General features: G+C 39.5%; 2 protein-coding genes across 2 annotated transcripts; one reads left to right on the top strand and one right to left on the bottom strand.

Annotated features, from left to right (window-relative positions):
- The first annotated feature begins 1,657 nt into the window (after positions 1-1,657).
- Positions 1,658-15,419, top strand: LOC110949104 (cadherin-related family member 1). Its single transcript, XM_051939424.1, is given in 17 exon segments — positions 1,658-1,730; positions 1,733-1,789; positions 2,146-2,291; positions 2,368-2,418; positions 2,753-2,842; positions 3,017-3,103; positions 4,217-4,333; positions 5,343-5,486; positions 5,572-5,650; positions 5,810-5,910; positions 6,012-6,215; positions 6,653-6,805; positions 7,334-7,498; positions 8,168-8,235; positions 9,721-9,949; positions 11,415-11,669; positions 13,728-15,419. Coding segments are annotated over 17 exon segments (2,559 nt in total). The 5' UTR covers positions 1,658-1,672; the 3' UTR covers positions 14,283-15,419.
- A 2,201-nt stretch (positions 15,420-17,620) lies between these two features.
- On the bottom strand, positions 17,621-19,927 carry LOC110949088 (leucine-rich repeat, immunoglobulin-like domain and transmembrane domain-containing protein 2). Its single transcript, XM_022190946.2, has 3 exons — positions 19,714-19,927; positions 18,702-19,483; positions 17,621-18,492 (listed from the first exon to the last, which is right to left on the bottom strand). The coding sequence occupies exons 1-3, from the start codon at positions 19,821-19,823 to the stop codon at positions 17,705-17,707; spliced, it is 1,680 nt and encodes a 559-aa protein (XP_022046638.2). The 5' UTR covers positions 19,824-19,927; the 3' UTR covers positions 17,621-17,704.
- Between the last annotated feature and the right edge of the window lie 230 nt (positions 19,928-20,157).

Below are 20,157 nucleotides of genomic sequence, written 5' to 3'. Positions count from 1 at the left end.
ACAGTTAGCATACGTCACTATGACAGCAGGTAAACGTGACGCTCACATGACGCTTGATTTATTTTTTAAAAGGTGCAAAACTGCCTCTGCCACAATGGAAATCATGTTTAAAAATATAAGAAGTTATGACGTTTCTCTTTCTTGACGGCAGCGTGAAGGTTTCAGGATGAGAGCGTCATACTCCACTCTGGTGTCACATTTTGTTTTCCTTTTTTAAAAAATCAGACCAGCTGTTTATTTTTGGGCTGCACCTCTCTCACATTGAGCCCTGTGTTTTGGCTTTGACCCGCTTAAGCTGCTCGAGATTCATACCAGGAGGGTGTCTTACAATTTTAGATCCTGCACAGTTGGGAACATCTGTAGCATGACACGGCTCTGTTTGGATGGAATGAAAATGCAAATTAGGGCTTGCAGCTCAGAAATGTGAAATCAAACAATAAATTGCTGGTGATTTTAGCTGCAAAACCGTGGGCCGTGACGCTTGAGGCGTGGTGATTGACAGGTCACTGGGTGTCCTGGAGGAAAGTAAACCGCAAAGACCAAAGAAAGCCTCTTGGCCATAAGTGCATCAGAGATCTACAAGTTCAGCTCAGGCTTGTTGTTGGCCAGGGAGGTGCCAAGGAGGGCGTCCAAGGGAAGCTTAGGCCACTGGGACTCACTGCATGTGACTAATGACTTCGTTGAATGCCTTTAGAACGGCAGAGAGGGGAGCCAAATGTGCCAGGTGTCCCAACAAATGAATGCAAACATGTGGCATCAATCAGGAAGGATATTTCCTTCCCAGCATGTGAATTTAATGCACTACTAAAAGCATCACTTAATAAAACCAAGCACTTTATTTTAAGATGTAGCGGTAATCATGCCTGCAGTACCTCCTGTGCAAATTGTCACATGTGTGCCGAGGTGTGATGATCGCACCATATTGTGTGAATCCTGAAACTCTCCTCGTCCCTCCACGTGTGGTTTTTCAGGGGGTATCGGAGTGCGAGCGCAGAAGATGTCTGCGGAGGGAAGAGGGATGCGTCACTGGATTAGTGCCTGAGAATCTGTCCCAGCCTCCTTCCTCCTGAGCTCGCTGAGACGCCTCCAAGAAGGGCACGACACGCAACTGCTCGCTTTCCCTCCCGACCAAGCCTTCCACATGAGCCAGCCAAGCCTTAGCTCCGCACCAGGATGAAGAAAGAAAAGAAAACACATGCTTTGCTCTTCCTCCTCCTGCTTCACTTCACCTTGGGTAAGGCTCTGCTGTTTATTTTCTTTCTCTTGTTGTCTTTGTGTGTGGTTAAGACTTCTTGCTCTTATCTGGTTAATCCTCTAACACACAGAGGGCATGTCCATCTTAGTGTGGACTGCTCATGCTGCTTGTGCTACATTCAATCCAATGTGTAATCATATGTTTATTTGCATTTTAATGGTATAACTTTAAATTCAGTTATATTTATAACTCATCTCCTTTCTTTTTCCTGCTTTGGATTCCTGCCCTCTGTAGCAAGTGAGTGCAACGGTTCTTACTTAATGCTTAATGTTACATAAATATTAGAAATAGATCAACATATGAAGAATTACACATGATTTATGTGACATTTTTAAGGTTTTTACATGGCATAGAATAGCTGTCTGACTAAATTAAGGCATTAAAATGTGTATTTCTCTTCTACACAAATAACTGTGCATGTTTGTGTTTTATCATATAGGGCAATCAGATTATGCTCCATATTTTTATGATAATGGTCCAGCAGCACAAATGGGAATATGGCCTTGTTCAGCATTTCTGAAGATACACCCATCGGTAAGCGTCACTTGCAATTAAATAAATGTTTGTAGTGACAGATTTGGGATGATCTTTTTTGTATTTACTGCAAATAGAGATGTCATATTTATATGGTTATGTGTAATGAAAAGATGACACCTGGTATGGAGGCTCCAGCTAATCACTGTAATACCTTTTGGATTGTGACGTACATCAAGACTTACGGGAAGAAAACGATATGGGTGGTGGCTCATCTGACCTGACGACCAAATGTGCCATTTACGCTGAATAAGAAGTGGAGAGAAATGAAATAAAGGATCTTACACTTTCGCTGAGGGATTTCACTTTTTTTCTCCATTTCACAGTTTCTCTATGTGTCTCTTGTTTCCTCGTAGGAACACTGATATACGTCCTGAATGGCACAGATCCAGAGGGGGATCCGATACGATACGGGTTGACATTTGAAAAAGGCTCCAAAGAGTATTTTAGGGTGGAACCCAAATCAGGAAACGTGACTCTGATTCAGGAGCTTGACAGAGAGGTGAGCCTGGTAATGAAGACTTGTTGTGAAAAGAACGTTTTGGCCCCAAGTGATAATAATAATCTTCTTTTTATAGAAACAAGATGAAATCTCAGTGCTTGTGAGCATAACGGACGGACGCAATAAAGTAAGTTTTTATTGACTTTGTGGCATATTTCAGTTTTTACTGTTTAGATTTAATGCTTCAATTATTAGTCATGTTAGGAAACTAGAATGCAATCGTGAAATACAACAAAAATAGCAAGAAAAAGTAAAAAAAATACTGATATGTGAAAATCATTTACTGAAAACAGCAACACACTTGCTATGCTAGCAGTATGTGCTTGACAAAATAATGCATTTAAATGTGTACAGTATTATTGTGACCATGTTATTATAATTTGTTTTTCTCTACGGAGGAGGTTTTAATTTTAAAATTGTTTTCATTTGCAGTTGAAAATTTATTTCCTTGTTGCTTTAAGGTTGTTGAGACTGTGCGAGTGTTTGTCACAGACGCCAATGATGAGCCACCTCAATTCCAAAACCTGCCTTTCATCATTGACGTTCCAGAGGTGTAGTACAGCAAATAAATACACATAATGTCACTTAATTACATCTATAAATGCCTTCTAGAGGTCTTGCTATGTCATTAACAAACTCAAAATCTGACAAGTGAGTCAGACAGATGATAATAATTAAGATTTAATTGGGTTGCTGCGTTGTTAAGCCTTGTGTTTTTCCACCAGGACACCTCTCCAGGAACTAGCATCTACAGAGTCCAAGCAGTGGATAAAGATATGGGCTCAGGAGGCAGTGTATCATATTATCTGCAGGTAACTCCACTGCTTCATTGTTATGCAGACGATGCACATCTGTGACCCTGCCGACTTCAAAACCATTTTTTTGGAAAAACTGAAACTGTGTATGAAATTTGAATTTTAAAAAAGGCTGCCCAAGGCTACTGAAGTTCAGGAACATATTAAAGGCTTTGTATTGAATTTTTAGCATTGAATTTTGTTGTTTATGTTGATTCGAAGTACATTTTTGAACATCAGATGAAAAGAGTATCTAATTAAAATTCATAATGCACCCAAAAGCTAATACTTGGTGAAGTATTCACACTTTTATTTTGTTCAGCTAAGGCTGCTGCATCTATTTTTTCCATGGCTTTAGACCATGTGCATGTACAGCTAGGCTTCTACAGCGACACGTGCATAGAAAACCGATCTAATGTAATCTAGGCTAAAATAGTTAAAGCTTTTTCAGCCTCTTTGCACAGCTTCACGTTGAATTCAGAGGCCGATTGCAGTACAATGTGCACTAAAGTCTGCAAAAAAAGTTTAACCTTACCCAATTTGAAAGCTTAAACAAGCACAATTTCTTTTTCTCTTCAATTTTTCTAATCATTTATTATAATATTGCACTACATTTTCCACGTAGAAACCCTGCTAACTGATTCAGTCTGGCCCAAACATGCAGGGGTAGAACCAGAGGTCGAACTGCCATGTGGAGGGAGGAAAAGAGCATTCGAGTGATGGAACAGTGTGCGGAGGGGAAGATTAATCTCATACCAGAGAGCAGTCTGGAAATGGTGTTACTTTAGTGGATTAAATTTCAATTACATTTGAGCAAGGCATTGAGGGCTTAATAGGGGCTTAGGTTTGGTCGAGGCCAACAGCTGACAGCACAGTAGCTGTTGATGTTCATGTGTCAACTGTGAGATAAAACTATTCTAAAATGCCAAGGTTGAAGTAGAGCAGGTTGAGGGTTAATACTGATATTAGAAGCATCTTTTAAATTAGCCCAATAGCTAAATTCAAGTAAAAATGAAACACACCGTTGAAGTCATGTACTTTCACCATTTATTGCATTTAAATGCTTTTATTTGGGGATTTGCACATGCATTACCAACCCTAAATACTAACAGTCACTGTTTTTATTATCAGACATCCCCATTTGCCAAGTTCACCATTGATGGACACAGCGGGATCCTCAGAGTCAAACCCGGAGAGACGTTGGACTACGAGACGACACCAACACATTTTGTGACAGTAGTTGCAAAGGTGAGCTGTCGCTGTCACCTTTTATATTAAGTTTGCCTCATCATTTGTTTTCTCAGCTGCTTAAAATACACTTTAACACTGTGAAAAACTTGACTTGTTGGTTTCTCTGTCTTCAAGTTTCATTCATGTTTTGGGCTCCAACATTGAAGTCATGTATTTTTGCCACTTTTGTTGCATTGAAGTGCTTTTATTTTGAAAGGTTAACACAGAAACTAGATAGCAAATCTAAAGACAGGAAATATATAAAAACAATAAAATAACAGGGGTTTATCAATGACCCTAACAGTCTTTCACAGGGAGCATAGTTTCTGACATGTTTATTTAGGTGGACTACACAGAAAAACACGGAAAGTGTTGCTCCCAAAGTGAGTGCAATTCTGTCGCTGCGAGTAATAGTTTAAAAGACGATGAGTGGTTTATTTTGCTTGGCCTCAGTCCTGTTCATAGATGATACTTCAGTGATACTTGGTAAATAACACATCAGCTCATTCTGGGTTTAATCTGTGATACAATTCTCTCTTTCTCTAAAATTATAGCTTCCATACTCCCAATGTTATAGACAAACACTTGACTGAAGTTTAGATTAAGACCTTCATGTACCAATTTTAAACAGACAAAACTAAACCATCTTACTAAACTATGCAAGTTTGAAGTTGATCAAAATATGTACATCCCTTTTTTTTCTTTGCTTGTTTCATTTTGTTGCACCTTCTTTGATTCTTAACAAAACCAAACTCATAGAACCATTTTCAGACAGATATCTGGCTACTCTAAGCCATTTTTAAAACCTTTATTCTTAGCACTAAGTCATTGGTCTTATTGTTTAGTTATTTAAAAGCATGAAAAATACTTTTTTAAAAAGCAAAATACTGCTACGGAATTCAAAAATAACTTATTTGGCAGATATTATGTGGTAAGAGCCTACTTAAGGATCATAGAAACCCTCTAAGTGTCAGCTAGAGTATACATTGTTGTAACCATCTTCTTTTTTTAATATTTGTTCTCTCAGGATGGAGGTGGAAAGTACAAGGGGAAGCACCAGGTGATGACCTCCACAGCCACCATCACAGTTAATGTTGTTGATGCCCAGGACATGCCTCCATCCTTTGTAGGAACACCTTATTTTGGCTACATCTACGAAGTCTCAGTTCCTGTAAGTTTTTGTCTTGTTTTCAGCAGTCAAGCTGATTATTGCTTTTCTGTATTTACAGTAAATACACATTTTTCCCCCCTTTCAGGGTTCTGAAATATTCACAGTGTATGCTAAAGATGGTGACCAGGGCAATCCTAACCCCATGCATTACTCCATTATGAATGGTAAGAACAAAAAACAACAACAAAAACAAGAAATAAATGTCAAATTGAGTTCTTTGTTGTTATGAATAAAGTGCATAACCTCATTTGCTCTGGTTGATGTGGTTAACAAGATCACAATCCAGATCCTAACACCTCTACCACACTGTCATCATCTTTCAGGGAGTGATGGTGTCTTTGACATAAATAGCACCAGTGGATGCATCACCCTGACAACCCATCCCTCTCTGCTGAAAAATGAACTGTATGAAATTAAAGTCAAGGTAATGTTCTTGTTTCAGGCTTGCTGTCGTTACACTCATTCGCTTTAGTTATATTTACCCTTGCCGCTGAAGGTGTTAATTATTGTAATTTTTAAAACCAGGCGTCTGAGGTGGGACCAAACAATCAGCTGCTGGACTATGATGTTACCACGGTGACGGTCCGAGTGGTGGATCTGAACAACCATCCTCCGACTTTTTATGGAGAAAATGGGCCTCAGAGCAAGTTTGAGGTCACCATGTACGAACATCCGCCTGCAGGAGAGATCCTCCGAGGGTTTAAGATCACAGTCAATGACTCTGATCAGGTAAACTTAGCCCCAGATCTCACCGATCCTTTAAATTTACCCCTCAGGGTTTGTAGTAGAGTGCAATGAAGTGGTGTTACTCGTCAATAATTGTGTCAGAATGTGGGGTTTCAGTAAGAGGAATAGAAGTGTGAATAGCTCTGGCTGTATCGTTGCATAAATATCTGCCAATCAGTCTGAAAGTACGAACAGTTACGCAACACTGTTTAAATATGTTGAGCAAATCTGTTCGTTAATGCAAGGTAAAGATGTTACTCATGCTATTGTGTTTATTCTCTCCATTCTGCATCAATGACTCATCTCACAATAACTGTCAGATTTTTTTAAAATCCACCAAGGTGTGCTGAAGTCAGTTTAAGTCTAATCGACCTTCCATTTTAGGCAGCTTTTTCTGAATTTGCTTCACACGATTTCTACATTCTGCTGCTGTTTTTTAGGGAGCAAATGCTAAATTTAAACTGAGGCTAGTGGGGCCGAGCCGAGTGCTTCGAGTGGTTCCACAGACGGTTCTGAATGAAGCTCAGGTTACCATCATTGTGGAGGACACGTCTGGCATCGACTATGAAAAGGGACCAACCCTTTCTTTTAAGGTCAGACTTCATATAAGCTACAATTCAATCTGCGGTACATTACTGATGAGTGCTGATATTTTACATTTTGGCTGGAAAATCTGTTTCTGTTCTGGATTTGGTGCAGAAATGTTTAGACTTTTATGTTGATTCCTTAACTTTTCATCTGGCAAGATCATTAGAAGAGCATTTAGTGTGTATAATATTTTAATTTGACATTTTCATCACCCTCAGATGCAAACCCTGAATTTAATCATAAAAATCAATTAAATTGTAATGTAATGGCTTAAATTTTAACCCAAACAATGAGGGTAAAAATGTATATTTTTAAGCCAATTTCAAGCAAATTTCTAGCTAGCAAAGCATTTTCCAATATTTTCATATAATTTGTGACTGTTTTCTTCCTCCTCCCTCCATCCTTGGATAAATTCTGATGTGAACTTGGCACCATAATGCTTAAATATGCAAGTTTTGACACCTCACAGACCCTCTAGTGTTCCTGTCAATAAACTAACTGATCAGCCAGCACTAATTTTAACCTCTCTGCAGCTGCTGGCGGTGGAGATCGACACGCCAGAGCGTTTCAGCGCGACGGCCGACATAGTGATCAACCTGCTGGACACAAACGACAACATCCCCACGTTTACGTCCGAGTATTACATCGCCAGGGTCCCTGAGAACTCTCCCGGAGGTTCCAGTGTTGTGTCTGTTACAGTGAGTCAATCACGATTAAACTGTGCTTTCACCCGACCAAAGTGATTACATAAGCCATCAATAAATCCCCAAGAAATGCATATTACTGAGTGCAGTTCATTCGATGAAAGCAGGCTGGTACCAGTCAAAAATAAAAACGAAAGCTTACTGCTTCCTTGTATTGATTTTGCCATTCCCGGTTATGAAATTTAATATCTCCATGTGACATTCTGGCATATGCTCGGTGCTATTCCTCATGGAGGGGGGTTATTAATAGAAGTATTGGTACTTTTGTCGCCTGCTAGCCAACATGCTGTATGTACCCTGCAACCAGGCAATATGCCCAAGCAACGCACTGTGAAGTAAAAAGCTTAATTTTGCTCCAAGGTTAGTCATGCTGACCTGCGCTTACGTCCCAGTGCACACAGTAAGAGACTCCACCCACTGCATATGAGCTTAAGACCCTAGCTGGTTATCCATAATGAGCTCTAGTAAATAAAAAAAGACTCAGTGGACCACGTGCGGCCATCTTTGTTGAGTTTTTTAAACCGCTCACATTGTAATCTTATGAAACTGAATTTGTCAGATAGGAAAATGCTAAATATTGCTTTATAAAATTGTACATTTTCAGGCTGTATGTGCTGTAAACATTGAGAATATAATCTCCATCCTGTTTTTTTTTCCATCCAGGCAAATGATCCAGATTCAGGGCGTTGGGGGGAAGTCAAGTACACGATTTATGGATCAGGATCAGATTTGTAAGTAAAAACCGTTCAACCCTGCCAGTTGCGGTTCAATCTGATCAGATATTTAGCCCTGGAAACACAGACGAAAAAGTTATTTTTGAGGTGCGATCCCAGTGCTCAGAGGCGATTTGCTAAACTAAGTCAGCAGGACACCAGTCTTGATTTATCTTCGTGTCTTTGATGGAGGCGGTAAGCAGGAAACCAGTTTGATTGGCCCCCATGCTGCACAAACAGCTCGATCTAAAATGGCTGCAAGATGCTGGCTAATCTCCTAATTGGATTGGAGGGTTAAAAATAGACAGCCTGGCCCGTCTCACGTAGGCAGAGCCAATTAACATGCAATGTGACAGCTGGAGCCACAGAAACGGCAGCTTCGAAAAGCAAGGCAACATGCAAGAAGGAAAAAGTGAGAATTTATGCTTGTCTGCAGGCAGCGACCTGAGTTAATTGTGCGAAAGTTATCGGTTTCGAGGCAACTTGTGAATTTTCACAGTGGAAAACAAGACAGGAAAGATGGCAGAACGCCCGAGGTTGAGCAAGAAAGAGCTCAGAAAATACTGTATTTTCCTTTAAATTTGCAGAAACTGCTATTTCTGTATATTCATGCATTTGTAAAATCTTTGTAGTGATTCTGAAGGTGGTTTTGCAGATTTGGAAAGCAACACAATTACTGAAAACTAGAGCCATAGTAGGGGGTGTATCAGCATGGTGCATCTGCCACATTGTCTGTTTTTAATGCAATCACTGGAGAGAAAATCTAAAATCCTAAAACACAAGATCCTTGAAGTAGGACATTAATTTGAAGTTTTGTTGAGCCAGATCTGCAGGAAAACACACAAAAACCTAACAGACCAAAGGTGACCACGAGAAATAAAGAAGATTACTGCATATATAACAAATTTGTTGGAAATTTTAAAAATATTTAGAAGAGACTTTCAACAGTTCATATTAGTGTTGCCATTTCTGGATGATTTGGTGGAAATAGCAAAAGAAAAACACAATGATCTAATTAAAAAAAGATGCTTTCAAACTCATCTAATTTATTCTTTCTATCAAACCTGGTGATAATTTGAAACGAAAATGTCATTAAATGTGTCTAAACAGATGCCTACTCAGACAGATTTGACTTTAAGAGAGAAACCCAGCCCAACAAACAGAAATATTTTAGTATTTACTCAGGAGATTTGGACCAAAACACAAAGTATTTTAAAAATGGCTAGTCAAACCAGATTTGGACCAAACATCACAGCTTCTTTGTTTCACGCATATTGGTCAGTCAGCTGAAACAACATCTGCAGCACGAGAATATTTTTACAACATCTTCCCATCAGCAGGCTCAAAATCTGCTTTGTATCGCTAACGATTAGCGTGAGTCATAAAATGATGTAAATATCACCTGTGCTGTCAATTATCGTGCCGTCAATAGAAACACCTGACATGCTGAGATGATACAGAACGGACGTCTGCGGTCATAAACTGATCCGATGTGATCTGCAGGTTCGCCATCCACCCGATGTCAGGCCTCATCTCCACGCAGCCCTGGACCAGCCTGGACGCAGAAGTCCGGTCCAAATACAACTTCTACGTCAAGGCTGAGGATTCGGAGGGGAAGTACAGTTTAGCTGAAGTCTTCGTCACCGTCCTCGATATGAACGACCATTCTCCAATATTTGACGACAAGCTCCTGGAGAAGACCATGATTATTGGCACACCGGTCAAAGTAGAGGTACATTGCGCTGCATTAATTCCTCCCTGCACTGATAATCTATTTTTATATGAGTTATTAAAGGTCTTACTTATATTGAGAGCCTATTGTGTTAGAGATTGCATTATTAGTTAATGTACAAAGGCATTATTTGGCCCACTTTGTCAAAATATCCTGATTTGGCTCTATCAAGTTTCAGCTTTTCTTTGCTGCTTTCTTTGTTTCAAGAGTTTTTGGACATTTTGGAGTTGAAACAGACAGCTCTGCTTGGGTATTTTATGGACTAAATTATGAATTTCTTAATTTAAAAAAGATAATTGGAAGAATAGTCCATGATTATTTTATAATTGTATGGAACACAAGAAAATCTGAATAAATAAAAATATTACTTCCTGCTTGTTTTCACATCATATATAACAAATGATATTTAATTTTTAGGTTTCGTTTCAGTGATATTCTACTGTATTGTTTTTTTATCGTTATCATTTGTCATCAAAAGACTTAAACCGTCAGTGAAATGACAGATGTCTCTTTATACCCACAGACCAGATAAAGCTCATTATTCTGTGCTTCACTGTGATTCAGAAGCTGTTTAAATCAGCCAGTGAGTCACATCAGTACACAGAGTGACGTGTTCCTCCTTTACTATGTCAGTATTAGTGTGCTAAAAATGTGAAGTATTCTTCATCTGAAAATCGGTTTTAATAATATCTGATAAAAACTACAGCATTTGCCTGTTTAGTGAGATCAAAAACTAAAGTGTACATTTTTGCCTCATCTGTAAAGATTTATCTCTTAAGTACTAAGAAGCAGTTTTGGGGCTTGGTGACACATCCACAATAAGCAAATATAAAAGTATTGACAATTTTTTCGACTTTTGTTGCCTGTTGTACTACATTTCTTTAGCGGTGATGGGGTAGAGAAAGGATTTAATTATTTAATGTCTTTACTTTTTAAGATATGCCAAAAAAAAGATTTAAAAATTATCTTTGAAATCTAATTTTTGTTTTCACACTTACAATGTAAAAAACTAAACAAATTGAAAAGTGGGCTTCATTTGAATTAGAAGGAGGTAATATTTTGTGGCAAACATGAAGAAAAAAACAAAACAAAAGCTTTTTTTTTAGTACTAGGTTTGCTTTGTCTTCTGATCATCACTGAACTTTATGGACTCTTGAATTTGAGGTGAAGTGTTGTTGAAAATTTGCCTTTTTTCACTTGTATGGCTTTTTTTTGGTGATGTTTGTGTAAATAAGAGAGCTAATTACCCCACAGAAACATCACAGGTAAAGTCTAAACCATCCCCTCCTTCTACCCAATCACTATACATGGTCCTCATATGCGTGCATTTGTCTGGAGTTTTATTTATAATTTACAAAGCAAATATTATTCTTTTGAGGTAAATTTACCTATTATTGCCAGCCCAGTGTTCAGATCATTGAATCCTTAAAACATATAACTATTCAAACTTTGCTGCTTTTTACAGGCAGTGGATGAAGACGCAGAATCTCCCAACAACGTCATCGAGTACTCCATCATGACAGCCGACCCTGACAACGCGTTTGACATCAACTCCAACACCGGTGAGATCCAACTGAAGCCCTACATCAAGTCCATGGAGATAGTGCAGAACATCACCAAGCAGAAGGACTGCAAGTGGTCTCTGGTGGTGCAGGCCAGGGACCGAGGCTCTCCGTCCTTCAGCACAACAGCTGTGGTCAACATCGACATCACGGAGGCGGTAAGTCATCTTCTGACCTGCAGCCTGCTCGCTCTGCTTCTTACTGCAAACCTGAGCTGTAGATTGAAGCACTGTATTATAAGACAATAGGCCTTGTTGGCGTGCAGCTGCTAAATGAGCATCCTCGTTTCAGGCAGTCACATTTCACTGATCTCATCTTCTTTAAAGGATAAAGCTGGTAGTTCTAAATGCTTTATGCAAAGACCAGAACCAACAATGACTTTATCCTGCTAACAAGTGATGTCTGTTGTTACAGCCTGATGAAGCGATTCCTCTGGTGTTGCTCCGGAGCTATTAAAGCTGCATTAGCTGAATTTTTGAGGCTACTAGTTAATTGGTTGTGGCTAATAACCATGACAGTGTTACCAAACAATTACTATATATACATATGAAGCGACATTAGCATTCATTTAGAGGCGTTTCTGTCCATCTGATGTCCAACCCTGCTAATCCAGCTAGCAATAAACAATGTCGGATTCCCCACTTTTTGAAAATAATCTAGTTCACAGCTGTAATCCTAATTAATAAGGCAGTTTTAATCTATTTTCTCTATGTTTGTAGATGTTGTTAATAAATGGATTTTGACCCAAGTAAGTGGTCAAACTGTCCAACCACTTGAAAGGATAATTCATATCTCAGTAGTAGAAATGTTGCTCTTTTTAAGGCTTGGACTGATCCATACAACATTAGTTAAAGTATTAATTAACCACAGAAAAAGCCACAAATCTAAATTGGAGTGCCAGTATTCCTTCACTACAGTAAAAATGCCCTGTACAGGATCTCCATCCCAGGAACTACTTCAAAAGAAAATTATGAATGATTAAATATATAATTGAAAAAGGAAAAAAATGACTGCATGTAAATCACTTTTTCCACTATGCATATCACTGCCTGGCTGGACTTTATTAGTATTTCTAGTAATTCTTGGACAATACTTGAGTTTTAAGATTGCTGGGATTAAATTCTAAGGCTGTGGCTACACACAAAATATTCATTTGTTTGTTAAATCCATTCTGGTTCTGGTCTGTTTGTCCATTTTTTTTGAAAAAAGCGTATAAAGTCTAATGGAACAGCAGTATTATCCTTCAAAATTTTCAGTCATTTACATGAATCCATATTTTTCTTCGACTTCACGTTTTCACCATTCATTCATTCATTCTTTCTGTCTCTCTCCATGATGACTCAGTGTTTTTGGTTCTCTTTCTGTGTTGTGTATCGTGCTTTTCAGATCAAAGGTCGAATTATTTCATACTTCATGGGCCTCAGCAGGCGTCCGCTGACCGTTTTTGGAATTTTTTTCAGCTTTGTCACGTCCCTCGTTTTGCTCACAATCTGCATATCCACCATCCTGTACTGTAACGCTGTGAAAAAGTCCCGAATCAACCCCGAGAGTAACTATATAAAGGTGGTCCGCAGAGTCAAGTGAGAAATAACTGACACCTGTACGTCATCGTTCATTCATTTAAAGGATGTTTACTGGCTGGTTATCGTCTGTAAAAGAGTACTGGAGCGCATTTATAAGACTTCTATGAAAGCACAATAACATTTTGTAAAGCTTTTTCCTTTTTTATTGACATTTGTTTTATTTTTTGATTGGAAAAACAGTTACAAATGCAATATTTTTCTAATGGCGTAGGTAATGTTAACTCTACTGAAACACTTAAATACAAATCTTTTTTACTCTATGGCTGCCAGGCTGACTAAGATGGAGCCTTTTTGCTTCGGATTTAAACCTGGATTTGCTCACTTTAATCTCCATTTTTCCTCCCACCATCATGCACTCCATTGTTCTGGTCTCATGAACTGTCATCCTTTTGGTTCAACCCTCATCAGAGGAATCCTAATGCACCGCACTGCCAGACGCATTCCCAACAACTAGTGCTAGTTCTTAGCTTTGCATGAGCTGCGCTGTTGGTCAGAATGAGTGTGAGAGTGTGGGTAGATGTTGTTCGGGCCTCCTCTGCCAGTGCTTTGCCATCTGTCATGCTTGCATGCTTTGGTCGAATGCTGCGCTCAAGGGCTCGGAATCAAACTTACTGTATTTGTGCTCTTTTACAGACTCCTCTCAAGGGGCCTATGGCGGCCTTTTTAATGAAAAGTAGGGACAATCCTTTGAAAGCTCTAGGCATGGTCACGGTTATCATTAGTGTGTTGGTAGGAGTCACGGTCTTGATCTCTACGGCTATGTACATGCGCAACTCAAAGTCCAACAGGATCATGCCGGTGCGTCGCATCATTAAGAGGCGACCGAGGGACCAGCAGCAGCAGCCGCCCTGGACCTTGAAGTTGCCTGTTATCAAATTCAGCAACCCGGCGGATAAGTTCCTCATCAGCGACCCAGAGAGCAGCCCCCAGCGGGATCCAGGCAGCCCCAGGCCGAAGCCCCCGCCTCCCATCGCTCCCTGCCTGCCGCCTCCACCTCCGTCCAACACAAGGCCCACTGACAGGCCTCGGGCGGTCCCTACAATATCAGGAGCTCTGGCCTCCAAAGGTTCCAAAAAGGCAAAATCCAGCCGCCGCAAAGAGGGAAACATCAGCTCTGCTTTAGTGTCAGAGCTTAAAATGAAGCTGGAGCAGAAAATCATCGAGAGCAACCAGGGAGGTTATTATTAACTCGTTTAAGGTCTGACTGCTCTCATCTCACCTGAGCTCCCTGTGATGATCTGGTAGGATCGAGGCCTACTTTTTACATTATTCATGAGTGAATGGAAGGTTTACAGATATTCAAGTCTTAAGACAAGGTGTTAAAGAAGTGGGCTGCACTGCATCCTCATCTGACCTGGCTTAGGTAAAGACGGGAAGAGAGCTTGAGTCGGTGGATGATTCACCACACTGCCATCTTGAGGAGGATTATGTCATCTTAACAGCAAGAAGCACCACTGTAAATTGTCCAGGAGGAGGATTACTAAGACTTACTGTTTATACATAAGTTGCATAACTTCCTGAAAAGCGTGTAATATGCTTTCAACACCAGAAATAGGATTTTTACTTGATAAATCCTAAAAGAAATAACCTAAAAATAAAAAATCTTCTTGGTCACTGAAGCATGCAGCTAAATGACAGTCGTGGAATTAAACAAAAACACCGCTGCTCATTATGAAGTGCTAAAAGGACCTTGTGTGTTACTCTTTTTACCGTGTTACATCAGCCGCTTGACAGCTGAAGTTGCTCTTTTGTATGATTACAATGTGCCACTGTAGGTTCTCTCTGTAACATGAGCTTGCTTTTCTTTATTTGAGTAAGTCTAGAAAATGCTTTTATATAAATGTACTTGGGTCCATTTTAAGTGCACAGCATTCCATTATTTTGAGTATATATATCTATAAATTTATGTATAGACAGAGAGAGACAGTTGTATCTCACAGCAGTACAGAACAAACTACAAATAAAATCCTCCACTAGTGGGACATTGGTGGTAATAATTAGTCATATGCTTGAAATTTTCAAGCTCAGATGTATATAATTTCCTTTATTGATAGATATTTAAATGTAGCGACTGTGTCAAACACTTAGGGTCCACACACTGTTACTGTCCATGTGACTCTTCAATGCCTTCAAATGTAGGCAAATAAAATGTCATCGCCGTAATAAATATCTTGTATCTGACTATATCTTAACTTATCTCTATTTTAAATAAGTTGGGATATAACTATATATGTTAAATATAAATTACACTTGCCTGTTCCTTCAGAGTAACATATTTGTACCGTCTTTGTACTGTCTTGATTTTGAATAAATATTTGGAAATAATTTGGATTGTGTTCCATTGTTTGCATATTTTGTTTTAATTTTTTGTAGCGCTTAAAGCTAGTAATTAACTCAAAATCAAAGGTTGTCAATCATTAAAGAAAGTCATTCAGTATTCCATAGTTTTAAACAGCATGTTGAATCAAAGTTAAAATATATTAACCCTTTGAACCCCAAAACCTGCCGGCAGGTTTGAAAAAGAATTCACCAAAGTTACAGCGTTTGTCTGAGCCACCAAGTGCAAAAATATAAAGAATCATCAGATTTTCAACTTTCCAACAGTCCTTGAAATAGTCATTTGTGATGTACAGTTTCATTAGGAAAGTTATCCAAATTTAAGCTTAGAAATGTGATATTTTCTCAAAATGACTTTATATTTTGTGTTTCATTTTTTTAATGACCAAAAACAAACATTTTGCAACAGATCCAGTTAAAAAAATAAATAATAAATAACTTTTTGTTTCTGCTAATGGAGAAGCTATGACTAACAAAGACTCTGAGATTGTTTACTAAACTGCAGGCTGTGTTTATCCAGAGCAGAGAGGAGTAAAATTATAATATATTTGGTAAATGAAATGAATGCAGCATTGCTCCAAAACAGAACACAGAGAAGCAAGTTAATGGAAGTTACATGCAGCACGGTGAAACATCTTTTTAGAGCTGATGTGCTGAGTAGTGTAAAAAAAACAAACCAAAAAAACCCTGGTTTGTAGAGGTTCCACCCGATATCTGGACTCACATTTTTTCCAGTATTACTAACACCTGTATGAGCAAGTTTCAGTCTTTTTCTGTTTTTGTGAAATACATATTTTTACAAAATGTATTTTAGTCGTTTTTTTTCTTGTTTTGTTGCCAGTGGCAAAATAGCTGTTCTAAACACTGCACATGTGACCGTACTTCCATGGGTTTGCTGTTTTCATATAGGTGCAGGACTGTATATTAGTGAAAAATAACGCTACTCTTCTACTCCCCTCCCTTTTATGATCAAATATTGCCATAAAATATCAAATATTTTATGATCAAACTACCATTTGGAGGGACCCCTCCAAATGGTAGTTTAGTCCAGGGAGCTCTAGACTAAACTACGTCACTGTATATTAAGTAATTTATCCCTGCTCCTCCTTAAGCTGCAAAATACCGCTTTGTGTTGATGTTGAATAAATCACTATAAAATACCTGCAGAATGATTTTAGGTTACTTGTAATGCAACATTTTTTATATCAAGTGTCCGACTGCGTCCTCCAGCATTATCGTACATTTGTGAAAATAATATTTATTCTCTCCTCATATTTAACAATAATCAGTAGCTTTTCATTTATCTGATAAAAATCTAAATTGTATTGTGCAATGCATAAAGCAGTGATTTTGTTATAGGTGCAAACATCATTTGGAAATGTGCCACATCCTCTCCGTACAGCCGTACAACTTGCTGTGCAGACACAGTGAGCTCAGTGCTGTCATTAAATGGAAATATCATGTCCTGCTGACTAGGATTCAGATAGAAAATCACTTTAATCTGCTTACCAGTGTGTGTATAAATGCATGGGAAAACACCGCTTATGTAACAAATCCTCTGAGTGATTGTGCTGAAAAATCATGTCTCAGCATTCGTCTTTGACTTGCCTTTAATCCACATCAAAACACATTTCGCTCCATTACAAGAAAGCAAATCTGGAGAATGTAGAAAGAAAGCAGTAAACACAAAGTGGATCACAATAAATTGCGTGTGCACATATTTGCATTTAGTATCAAAACATTAAAAAAAAAGATTCAAATAACCTTTTTTGTACATGCATGTTATAACACAGATAATAAACTTTTCCTATAACAAGGAAGAAAGGCATCTCATTTTAAGCTGATAGCTTTAGATAGACACAATGTATACACTCAGAATAACCTCAGTTTGTGCCTGTAATGTATTAGTACAATAACAATCAAAGATTTTATAATGTTTGAGTCTCAAATTAACAAAACTTACTGCTGTTCTGAAGGCATTTCTAGCGGGATTAAAAAAAATTTCCCTCATTTTTTTCATATTTAACCCATTTCAAACAAAGATAGTAGCTGAAAATGAAAAAGAGCATATTTTAAGAATAGAAAAATAAATATAGAGTACTTTTCACTATTTTACACGTTTTTTTAAACACAGAATTTTTCTCTTAAATCTATTCGGATTCTGGAAATAATTTCTCATGTTTGGCTCTGTGACTCCTACATGACAGGCACCAACCCAAGCTACACTAGACACTGCAATTATTTACATATACACATGTGTACACAGTTTGTTTCTAGTACAGGTGAGCTGCACTTCCTCCTTTGCACTTGTCCTCGGACTTCCGCCTCTTTTTCGGCTTTTCCTCTGAGTCCCTGCACAGCCCTTCGTCGCTGGCCGCCTGCAGGCTGTCGAAGGTTCCCTGCCTGTCCGTACCCTGCAGGTTCTCTCCTTGCATCCTTCGCCTCCGCCACAGATCGACGCAACGATCCACACAGCTGAACCTGGCCTCCGTGGTGCAGGCGTACATGCCGGCCGGTACTGCCAACACCATGGCCAACACGATGACTATGATGTGGATGAGTCTCTCTCTTTGCTCCATCTCGCTAATGTCGTTACCGGTTACAAAAACGATGCACTGACCTTCCCTCGGCGGGTGGTTCTTCAGGGTTACACACACTTCGTATTTGGTGACAGGTAGCAGATCACTGACCGAGTAACTGTTGATGCCGGGGCCGATGTAGATCATCTCCTTCTTGGGCGAATCATATTTGCCAAAGTGGATGGTGAACCAGGTTTCTGCGGGGTTTTCTGTCACTGCGTGCCACTCCAGGGTGATGCCGTAGACCGTCTGCTTAGCGATGCGGATGTCAATGAAGGCGTTCTCGTCAGATGAAAGCATGGGGACGGGTGGAGGCAGAGGAGCCGAGAAGTTGGAGGAGCTGATGTTGAGTGCAACGCTGACAGAGGAGTTGCCGATGAAGTTGTTGGCCATGCAGGTGTAGAGTCCTCGGTCTGCCAGGTGAACGGAGGGAATCACCAGCTGGGAGGTGACAGTCTCTTCGTCTATGTGAGTCTCTTTGGCTGGAAAGCAGAAAACAGAGCGTCAGAGTGCTGAATTTAAATCAGTGGCTTGATTTCTGGTAAAAAACACATTGCCAGGTAGCCTTAATTATTGTTCCTGTATCTCTACATAAAACAGAGCGGTCTGATAGCTCAAGATTTACCTTGGTAAGGGCTCCAACAGCAAGTTCACAACAATTAAATGGATGGTAGTGATATAAAAATCTTACCAGCAAATCCTCTTAGAATCTTCAGACTGTACATCCAGTGAATAGTTGGGTCTGGCCTGGCCTTGACTAAGCATGTGAGTGTTGCATTTGCTCCAAGAGGTAAAGTGATGTTCGTCTCTGGAGCAGAGGCCACCGGCTTCATGCATGTTTTCAGCTGGACCTCGTGGAAGAACTTGTCTGCTTTGGAGGTGGGGCCTGAGCACATCAAGTAGGAGTTCATGAGAATGATAGGAGGACTGACTCCCCGGATGAATTCAACGAAGCCTTTTAGGCGGCAATCGCACAACCAGGGGTTGTCATGCAGTGCCAAAACCACGTTGGACACCAGCCCTTCTTTCCCCCATGCCTTCTCCGCTGTTTGGTAAAGAGGCCAATTGGTGAAGACTTCTTTTGATATGACACTAAGCTGATTGAAGGATAAATCTAAGTAGGTCAGTGCAGTTAAGTGTCTCAGAGCATGTTCCGGTAGAACATCCAGTCGATTGTGCTTCAGGTCCAAAATCTTGAGTTTCGGCGTGTTCTGAAATGCCATCCACGGGACTGAAGTCAGCTTGTTCCCTTGCAGCCTCAGCTCTGTCAGGTTAGCGAGACCCTCCAGACTTTTGATGTTCATCAGGGTGATCTCATTGAAATTCAGCCAGAGGAACTCCAAGGCACGAACTTGGAAGAAAGACGCTCGAGGTAGTTCGGTCAGATGGCAGTTTTCTATCCGGATTTTAGTGAAATCTTCTGGGATGTCCTTTGGGATTTGTCCCATGGAGGTTTCCATACATAGTAATGACCTAGAATTGGAGAAATATTTTGACAAGAGAAGCTAATGGCAAGGGCTTATTTTATCTAGTATACACAACTACTCAAATAGTATGTGCACACATTTATGGATAAAGTTTGTCTAGAGGCTTTAGACTAATCTGACAAGCAGGTTACATCTTAAGCAACAATTTGGTTGTTCAAAACTGGGTTATAGCTAACATATAACCTTACAATTTCAAGAGTTTCACCGTTTTCTTACCTTCCCAAGTGGTCATCTGTGCAGGAGCAACCGACTGGACAACTTGATGATCCAGGTGTGATGAGATAAAATACCAAAGTGATGCGTAACACAACATAAAAAGCGTCCATGTTCCTGGACAAACATGTGAAATAGGCCTGAGAGTGTAGGACGTGCTCATGGGCTACGTGCAAGAAAGCCTATTAGCTAAATCTCACTTGACGTAACACTTAAGACACCAAATAACATGTGAGACGCAGGATAGGTGTATTAATAGCAGTGGTCCACTTTGTGTGGAACACATTGTCAGATCTGTTCAAAAACCCACAAATGCTGAACACTTCACATTCAAGTCAAGAGGTACGTCAAGTTAGGTTTGAGAGCAGTGCTGTTCTTCTTTCAGACACAAAACCGAAAGTCTTTTCATTAGTCTAATTTAATTTAATTTAGTCGGCTCCCAGCTAA

This window comes from Acanthochromis polyacanthus, chromosome 19 (genome assembly GCF_021347895.1).
Source record: "Acanthochromis polyacanthus isolate Apoly-LR-REF ecotype Palm Island chromosome 19, KAUST_Apoly_ChrSc, whole genome shotgun sequence".
NCBI lineage: Eukaryota > Metazoa > Chordata > Actinopteri > Pomacentridae > Acanthochromis > Acanthochromis polyacanthus.
This window is presented reverse-complemented; position numbering and strand designations above follow the sequence as displayed.